Source organism: Triticum dicoccoides, chromosome 2B, assembly GCF_002162155.2.
Source record: "Triticum dicoccoides isolate Atlit2015 ecotype Zavitan chromosome 2B, WEW_v2.0, whole genome shotgun sequence".
Classification (NCBI taxonomy): domain Eukaryota; kingdom Viridiplantae; phylum Streptophyta; class Magnoliopsida; order Poales; family Poaceae; genus Triticum; species Triticum dicoccoides.
In genome coordinates this window covers 119,332,327-119,341,292 of record NC_041383.1, presented here as the reverse complement: position 1 = coordinate 119,341,292, position 8,966 = coordinate 119,332,327, and the positions used below count along the sequence as shown (strand labels likewise).

General features: G+C 48.7%; 1 protein-coding gene across 3 annotated transcripts; it reads left to right on the top strand.

Annotated features, from left to right (window-relative positions):
- Positions 1-2,965: 2,965 nt before the first annotated feature.
- LOC119362505 lies at positions 2,966-6,018 on the top strand. 3 transcript variants are annotated; one of them, XM_037627740.1, is made up of 4 exons: positions 2,966-3,235; positions 3,303-4,542; positions 4,649-4,881; positions 5,079-6,018. In XM_037627740.1, the coding sequence occupies exons 2-4, from the start codon at positions 3,387-3,389 to the stop codon at positions 5,775-5,777; spliced, it is 2,088 nt and encodes a 695-aa protein (XP_037483637.1). In that variant the 5' UTR covers positions 2,966-3,235; positions 3,303-3,386; the 3' UTR covers positions 5,778-6,018. The 3 variants fall into 3 exon arrangements, with proteins under 3 accessions (XP_037483637.1, XP_037483636.1, XP_037483635.1); XM_037627739.1 differs by having other exon boundaries at positions 3,295-4,542; XM_037627738.1 differs by having other exon boundaries at positions 2,966-4,542.
- Positions 6,019-8,966: the final 2,948 nt, after the last annotated feature.

The window sequence follows — 8,966 nt, the reverse complement described above, 5'->3', positions numbered from 1 at the left end:
GTCCACCTCAACATTGCGCAAGAGGCGAGGGCCCTTTCTCTAGAGGAATGTGACATACACTCGAGGCTCAAGTGGAGGGTGATCGGTTTGGCGGTACTTGAGAGGACTAGGAAGAGCCAATGTGCTCGGTTGGCAAACTTGAGGCATGGGGATGCAAACAGAAAATTCTTCCACCGCCACATCAATGCCAGAAGAAGGAAGAATCACCATTCATCGGATTAAACAAGCACATGGGTGGGTGAACGAGCACAAGGAAAAAGAGAAGATCATCCATGACCACTTCTCTGAGGTCATGGGTAGGGGACGTAGTAGCAACAAAGACTTCAACTGGGATGAGCTTGGGGTGGAAACCCATGACTTGCACGACCTGGGTAACACCATCACAGAAGGTGAGGTATGGGCGGCCATAAAAGAAATGCCTAGTGATAAGGCACCAGGTCCAAATGGCTTCACGAGGATCTTCTTCAAGAAGTGTTGGGGAATCATCAAGCATACGGTCATGAGGGTCATCCAGCATTTCGACTCCCTTCAAACCTCCAACCTGCAATGGGGGAATTCCGCCAATGTTGTTCTATTACCCAAAAAGGAGAGCGTGAAAGACATCTCTGATTATAGACCTATATCAGTCTCATCCATGCCCTAGCCAAAATTATTGCCAAGGTCTTGTCGCTTCGGCTTGCTCCTCTCATGGATGACCTTGTCTCCAACGCACAGAGTGCTTTCATCAAGAGGCATAGTATCCATGATAACTTCATGTGCGTTCGGAATTTTGCTAGGCGGTTACACAAGTGCAAGACCCCTGCTCTGCTCTTCAAGCTAGACATAAGAAAGGCCTTTGACTCATTAAGTGGGAATGCATTTTGGATCTTCTCCAGCGTATGGGATTCTTGGACAAGTTCCACGCTTGGATTGCCGCGCTGCTTTCCTCGTCTTTGTCTTGCATTCTCTTGAATGGGATCCCTGTCCCCCATTAAGCACGATGGTGGGCTCGGTAGGGTGACACCATTTCCCCATTTTTTTTGTCATCGCGATTGATCCAATAAGATTATGGATTTGGCAACCCGGAAAGGCCTTCTTCATAAGATTCGTGGGCAAGGCCCATGGTGTGGACCTCCCTATATGCGGATGATGCCGCCGTTTTTTGTGCTCCTATTAAAACAGATATCGACAACCTTGCGTCCATCTTGAGAGGTTTTGGGGATGCGACTGGCCTTTGCACCTACTTTCAGGGAAGTGCTTGGATTCTCAAAATCAATCCCAACACCATTGTCACCGTTGGCCACATTCGCGAGTTCTTCACTCTTTGGATGCTTGTTCATGACTTTCACCTTGGTGGGCAAGCCGAAGATGGTATCATTTGGAAGCATGCGAATGATGGGATATACTCGACGGCCACCGCGTATAAGGCTCAATTCCTCGGTTTGACTCTCTCACCCATGGATCACATGGTTTGGAAGGCTTGCCCCCCTAGGTCAAATTCTTCGCTTGGTTAGCTCTACAAGATCGTATTTGGACCGCCGATCGGTTGGAGAGGCGCGGTTGGGTAAACTGTGGCCTTTGCCAACAATGCAAGAGAGAACAAGAAATGGGGCGTCGCCTCTTCTTCAAGTGTCAGTACACGCTTAGGCTTTGGAGATCTATCATCGAGAAGCTTGGGCTACCTCACGTCAACACCTCCCAGTGGCATCTTGATGAATCCGTCAACAAGTGGTGGGACAAGCAAACCGATAGCCGAAACCCAAAGTGGCATGCCATGACCTCCCTCACCATGCTCATCTCATGGACCGTTTGGAATGAGCGGAATGCTAGAGTGTTTTGTCAAAAATTTGCTCCACCGCCTGTTCTCCTTAGATCCATTCTTGAAGAAGCAAAGTTATAGGTTACTGCCGGCGCAAAGAAATTTGGGTCTGTAATTTTGTGCAAGTAATTTTCATGCCATTTGCGTGGGGTGTTATGTAAACTCTAAACTCTATTCTCTCCTTATTTAATAGATGAGGCAAATCTTATGCCTCCCTTTTAAAAAATTGCTAAGACCATGGCTCACGCTTAAGGATTACGTGAGAGTTGAAATGGCTAAAACGGAGAAAAATATGATTTAATTGCTTGGTTTAGCGTCGGAGTTGTTCATGACTTGATATCTTTATATGCTAGGAAGACCAAGTGTGCCATGCTTATTATGATTAAGTGTGTATATATCACATTATTTAGCATTTTTATTTTAAAAGGCAATAATTGTTTACTTGCATGATTGTGTATTAGTAATCTGATGTTAAATTGATAGACTATTGTCTGGAATAATACGTATCTCAAATTCATACTATTGTTAGATCATTTGATCAAGAACATGTTAGGTAGCGTTTAACATCAATTTTTTTGTTTATCATTACCTACTCATGGACGAGTAGGAATTAAGCTTGGGGATGCTGTTACGTTGCAAACGTATGTATAATTTTGATTGTTAAATGTTTATATTATTACTTTTTATGTTTTTATATCATTTATTATTATTTTTAGACTAATTTATTAGTTAGTGCTCTGTGTCAGCTTTTGTTTCACAGAAAGCCATATCTAGGAAGGATCAAATACGATGTCAATTTTTGATAATTTTTTCTGGACTGTAACAGACCCTGTATATGTAATAGTACTCAACTTTTGTGTCACATGTGTGTAGTATGTATTTAAGATATGTGATGCGAACCAACTTGTGATTTGTGATTGAATAGCCAGGAGGACAGTAGTATTTCTTGCAGTTCAAGTCGCATATTTGAGATTGCTGCTTGCATTGGGTAAGTTTTTGCGCGTTTATAGAAATGAGTGTATGTATGTACGTGTCTATATTGTGTTAAAAAAATCACGCATGTGATTGCACCGGACTTAAACCGAAGGATGATCGGGCCCTCTTCCTGGACGCACCCGACGCGTCGGGGACATATGAGTGGTCATTTTACTTTTTTTTTTTGAAGCTAGTGGTCATTTTACTCGTTCCTCAATCCTCATTCCCCGCACTCGGAACTGCTCCCTTTGGGAGGAACCCTAAGTTGAGCTCTTTCCGACTGGGCGGCGGCGGCGGACCACCTATTAGAACACAAAAAGAGAAGCGACGGCGGGTGGCGGCCGTGGGAAAGTGAGGCGAGGGCGCCTCTTGAGGTGGAGACGGGGACGGGGACGGAAGGGGAATCCGGCAAGTCCACCGAGCAGCAGCCTGAAGCTCTTTCTTGCGGCACCGAGATCCAGAGTAAGGTTCCAGTCCCCCCCTTCCCCATCCTCGTGGCATGACTCCTGAGAAGCTCGAAGACTTTCAGGGGCGGATCATAAAACTGGAGCGGGAGGATATGCCTAACTAGTCGGACACATTGGATGGTGGTGGCGATGAGGCGGAGGATGCGATGGACAGGGGCAAATCTGTTGTCTTGGAGGAGGATCTGTCTGAAGATGTCTCTTGCAGCCCTGAGATCCAGAGTAAGGTTCCAGTCCCTCCTCCTTCTCACGGCATGAAGAAGGGGGGTCACAAGGGTCCGGTCATCCCTCCTGAGAAGCTCAAACAATTGGCGGGGCTGCGATCAGAACTGCTTAAGGAGGAGAAAACGCTGTTGGCCGATTTTCGAAGACGGAAGGAGAGAGCACTGGAGGAGCATGAGAGGACCGAAGGTGACTCGTTGCCGTGGACGCCGAGCGTGGAATATGTATCAGTTGTGAGTGCTATTTTGGATGACCTCGAGCGAAACAGAGAGAAACAGAAGGAGGTCAATCCTGTTTTTTTCGAAGCCATGGAAGCCTGGTCGGCTGAAGTGGGGCGGAAGAAGAGGACCAAGTTGCGGAGGGGCAGCGGCAAATCCCTCTTGGAGGAACCAGTTCTTTCTTGCGGCTCTCTGATCCAGAGTGAGGTTCCAGGTCCTCCTTCCCCTCCTCCTTTACAACAGCAGAGGCAACCATCTGTGTATGACTGCCATGAGATTTATCCGGAAGGTGCCCATGAGGATGAGGTGACAACCATGGAGGTGCATTTCAAAAATTTGGACTTGTCTGGAACCAAATTAGACGACGGGGAAAAGGTTGAGGCCAGGACGCAGCAGTCTGAAGTTATTTCTAGTCGACCTGACATCCAGAGTAAGGTTCCTCCTCGTCGCAGTAAGAAGGGAAAATCCTTCGTGGAGAAGCAGTTGATTGGTCCATTGCCTTGTGAGACTGAGATGCAATCTCAACAACTTCCCCGCGGGCCTGATACCAAGATGCAGTCTCGTGGCAGTAAGAAGGGGAACCGCGGGGGTCATAAGAAGGGGAAGCGCGGAGATTGTGCTGCGGCTCCATCCGCAAGGCCCCAACACCATGCAGCCATGGATCTGAAGCAGGTCCAAGGCTCCAATGAATCCAAACTGTGCCCATGTGATCATGATATGAAGATGGAGATGGACAGAGGCAAATCGGCCCTGGAAATAGCCAAAGAGGAGGAGATGGCCTTTGAGGCCAACAGCTTTGCCTCGTACCGTACAAGCTGGGAATCTAACTGGGGAGCGTGTGGCCGCGCGTTCTTCGAAGACACGAGTGAGTACTGAATACTAGCAAGTTAACACATTCGTGCATGCTTATGCTTTGATCCATCCATTCATGTTAGATTTCTGTAAGTCTTCTATTTGGTTGGTCTTTGCAGCGACCGTGAGTCCCATGCACTTTACCCACTGCACACCTGGATGCGACCCAGGAGATGCCGCCATCGCTGGGGCCACCCTGCAGATCTTCACCATCAAGCTCGAGGAGTTAAAAGGCGGCCTTGAGTGGCCATTGTCTGTGTATGGGGTGGTTGCCGCTCGAGACTGCGTGGATCACAGCCGCAACCTCCTCTTCTCTTGCGATAGGTGGAGGTCGCAGAAGCTCAGTCAGGACGTATGTATGCTAGTACTTTACCTGATATAACCCTTTCCTACAATTTTTTGTATATTTAATGCATATGTGGTGCCATTCTTCCTTACTTGTCTTCTCTTGCTGTCATATTGTGTCAGTTCAAAAAAAGGTTTAGAAGTAGGTATGTTTTGTTCCTTTAGGATTGCCGGTACTAATAAGTTGTTTGGTGACGCCTGCAGGATCCTTTTTTGCGCTTAATTGGCCCGTCTCGTGCCATTGTGTTTACTGATGATGTTTACTTTGAAACCGAGCTAAGAGTGAAAGGCAAAACATTGTCTCAAGATATAGCATTGATTAGTGGGAGGCGCCATTACAGCGGAGGACATACCATTTCCTTCAGCAACTGCTTCTGCAGAATAGAGTTATGCATGGAGCGAATTCATGAAACTGTCCAGGCCACTATATTGGGTGTCTGTGTCAAAAATGGACCATGGCCTTTCGATTACGGTGGTAAAGTGGCTTGCCTCTCACCACCGCGGACATATAAGGTCACTGATGGTAAAGTCTTTTATACTACTCATGCCCCATCCATGGAAGTTGTGATGCTTGCTTCACGCGGTAGAACAATGCCTAAGGGTTCATATGGTTACCTTCGTCTATCAAGTCATGTAGTTTCTGTAGAATTGGAAGGAAGCCTGAATGTTGTCATACAAGCCTACTCAGAATCTGGTGATATCACCGCACAAGGTGAGGTTTGCTTCACGCCCAAAGCTTGCAATATAAGTCAGGAGACATGTTTCTTGGGTGACCGTGACCCTAAGGTGGAAGTGGAGATTACTGTCGCTTGGTCTCTTCTTGTTTCGAACAGGCGTCATTTGATGATGAATGGAATGGACTTTGACGAATTGAAAGAAGCGGTCAGTGGGATGGGGGTTTGAATGTTGTGAAGATGATGGCTAAAGAGAGGCACTACAGATCTCTATTTCCTCTAAATTTATCTGTCCGGTCTGTCGAAGTGCCTTTGTATTTCTGCATCTAATAGCAGATATTTATGTTTAATGTCCAGCAATTCGGCTATTAACTGCATGTTATGTAGGCAACCATATGTGTACAACTTGTAAGTTATGTTGTGTTTTTTCTTTCGGAACGCGCAAGAGAATTGCGCTGTCATATCATTAAGATTAAGAGGGAAAAAGAGATGCAAGTTTTACAGAACCTCGTAACAGAGGCCACACCACCCAAATCCACCGGCAGAGCTCTGCCTAACTACTCGTGCCTACCCACAACTCTACGGTTACGGCCCCTCTGCCGCCACGCGAGTAGCCATAGCCTCCATTCCATTCGGGAACAATGCCCGCCACTACCACCGAAGCGGCGGCCGAGATGTTAGGCCGTTGGCCCTCCCAGGACGCATACAAATCGCCCTTTGGGGGCGAGCCGGCGATACACTCGGCGCTGGGGCGGTTTTGCGCCCAGTCGTCGCCCCCAGGCGCCGAAATTGGCCCACTTTGCAGCCTAATTTCGGCGAATAAACGGCCCATATGGGCGAGAATAGGCCCATATTCGGCGTGGTTTCGCCGTGTCTCGGCGTTCAATTATCAACACAATTATTCCTTATCACATATTTCATCACAAAAAAATCAAATACTTCAACAAAATACTACAACAACAAATATTTCAATACAAATTATATAGTTCAACAAATAAAAACTCGTATTTCATCACGCGGCGTCCCCCTTGAGCCTCCATAGGTGCTCAATCAGATCTTTCTGCAATTGATGATGCACCTGTGGGTCTCGGATCTCCTGACGCATACTGAGATAGGCAGTCCAAGTTGCCGGTAGCTGATGATCAACTTCGGCTAGAGGACCCTGCCTGTAGTATGGTTCAGTGTCAAACATTGGGTCTTCTTGCTCGCTCTCGATGATCATGTTGTGCAAGATGACACAGCAAGTCATGATATCCCACATTTAATCTTTCGACCAGGTCTGAGCGGGGTACCGAACAACAGCGAATCGAGATTGGAGCACACCAAATGCCCACTCGACATCCTTCCTGCAAGCCTCTTGAACCTTCGCAAACCAGGCGTTCTTGCCTCCTGCCACAGGGTTTGTGATCGTCTTCACAAATGTCGACCATCTCGGATAGATGCCGTCAGCTAGATAGTACCCCTTGTTGTATTGGTGCCCATTGATCTCGAAGTTCACCGGAGGAGAATGACCCTCAACGAGCTTGGCAAAAACAGGAGAGCACTGCAACACGTTGATGTCATTGTGAGTTCCTGGCATACCAAAGAAGGAGTGCCAAATCCAGAGGTCCTGTGTGGCTACCACCTTAAGCACCACACTGCAACCGCCTTTGGCGCCTTTGTACATCCCCTGCCAACCAAATGGGCAGTTCTTCCATTGCCAATGCATGCAGTCGATGCTTCCAAGCATCCCAGGAAATCCTCTTGCTGCATTCTGGGCTAGGATCCGAGCAGTGTCTTCTGCATTGGGTGTTCTCAAGTATTGTGGCCCAAACATTGCCACCACTGCCCGACAGAACTTGTAGAAACACTCTATGCTGGTGGACTCGGCCATGCGCCCATAGTCGTCGAGTGAATCACTGGGAGCTTCATATGCAAGCATCCTCATCGCTGTCGTGCATTTCTGGATGGAGGTGAATCCAAGAGCGCCAGTGCAATCCATCTTGCACTTGAAGTAGTTGTCGAACTCCCGGATGGAATTCACAATCCTGAGGAAGAGCTTTCGGCTCATCCGATAACGGCGCCGAAATGTTCTCTCGCCATGAAGTGGAGCATCGGCGAAGTAGTCGGAGTAGAGCATGCAGTAGCCTTGCAGATGATGCCGGTTCTTTGCTTTCACCCGCCCCGGCGCCGAGCCACCTCGATGCGGCTTTTCATTGCTCGCCAGCAGCTGGGCGAGGGCGGCGAGCACCATCAGATGCTCTTCTTCCTGGACGTCGGTCGCGACTTCCTCCTCCAGCAGCGCGGCGAGCTCTTCCTCCTCATCCGAGTCCATCGCCGAGACAGTCAAAACGCCGAACACCTTGCGCTCGGTGGGCGTGTACCCGCCGTTAAACCGCGCCTCCGCGGCCGGAAACGGCGGCCGGAAATGACTAGGTGCTGCGGGAGGGGCTGCCGCGGCGAAGCGCTGCTATTTTCCGGCGGGGAATGGCTATCTAGCGGAGCAGGCCGGCGGCCGTCGCCGGGATATAGCTAGTGGTGGCCGAGGGCGCGGGGGGTGCGAGGCGAGTCGGGGGAAGAAAACCTTGACTTTTCCCCTGTCGGTGTGGGCCAGGCGTGCTTTTCCCTAGCGCCGGAGCCCCCAACGGCTCCCCAGCACGCCGGGTTCGGCCTGTGACCGCCGGGCGGAAAAAAGATCCGAACCGGCGATTTTCGGCGTCCTGGGGACGCGACTGGGCCGTTTTTTCGGCGCCGGCGCCGAAAAAATAGCCTGGAGGGCCTGTTGGGGGCGCGGCTGGAGATGCCCTTATGGCCTTATCGAACACCAACCCTACTGTTGCGCTCGTTTCAGATCCTACGCATGACGAGGATAACCAAGGAGTTCAAGTCCTTCCTTGCCGTAGCTGGCTCCGAGGTGCTGGCGTTGGTCCACCAATCCACCACGGAGTCATGCTGGGAAGGCGTATGCCGTTCGCGGCGCACAATGCGCAGCACCTCGAAACATATGGCGCGGGAGAAAGAGCATTGCACCAGGAGTTATGTTGTGTTATTTTTATTTTATTTTTTGCAGGGAAAATTATGTTGTGTTAAGTATGGCTGAATAATCAGCTGTCTTATAACGTGTGCATATAGGTTGATTGGAAAATTTGTCTTCCTTTTGTTTCAATCAGCCGTTCTTCCTTTCGTTTACAAGTAAAATCAAATTTGCTACCTCTCGTGGTTTCAATGTAGGTGAAGTAGGTCATTATCACGTCAACATTTTGCTCTTTCAGTAGTGTTTCGGCGTGATGGACCCAGTAATGAACATGTTCTTTTCTTTACCGGATCACTGAAAAAAGCAACTCCATGAAACGGCCCGAGCTGTTTTTTTTAACAGATTAAGGCCTCTTTTGGTTTGGAGGAATTTCGTAGGAATTTCATAGGATATGATTTCTATAGG

Bases quoted from the DNA above. Each gene is read 5' to 3' on its own strand.
- LOC119362505 (XM_037627740.1), top strand. From the start codon at position 3,387: ATGGACAGGGGCAAATCTGTTGTCTTGGAGGAGGATCTGTCTGAAGAT. The intron at 4,543-4,648 runs GTGAGTACTGAA...TGGTCTTTGCAG, and splicing joins CGCGTTCTTCGAAGACACGA to CGACCGTGAGTCCCATGCAC. The intron at 4,882-5,078 runs GTATGTATGCTA...TGACGCCTGCAG, and splicing joins CGCAGAAGCTCAGTCAGGAC to GATCCTTTTTTGCGCTTAAT.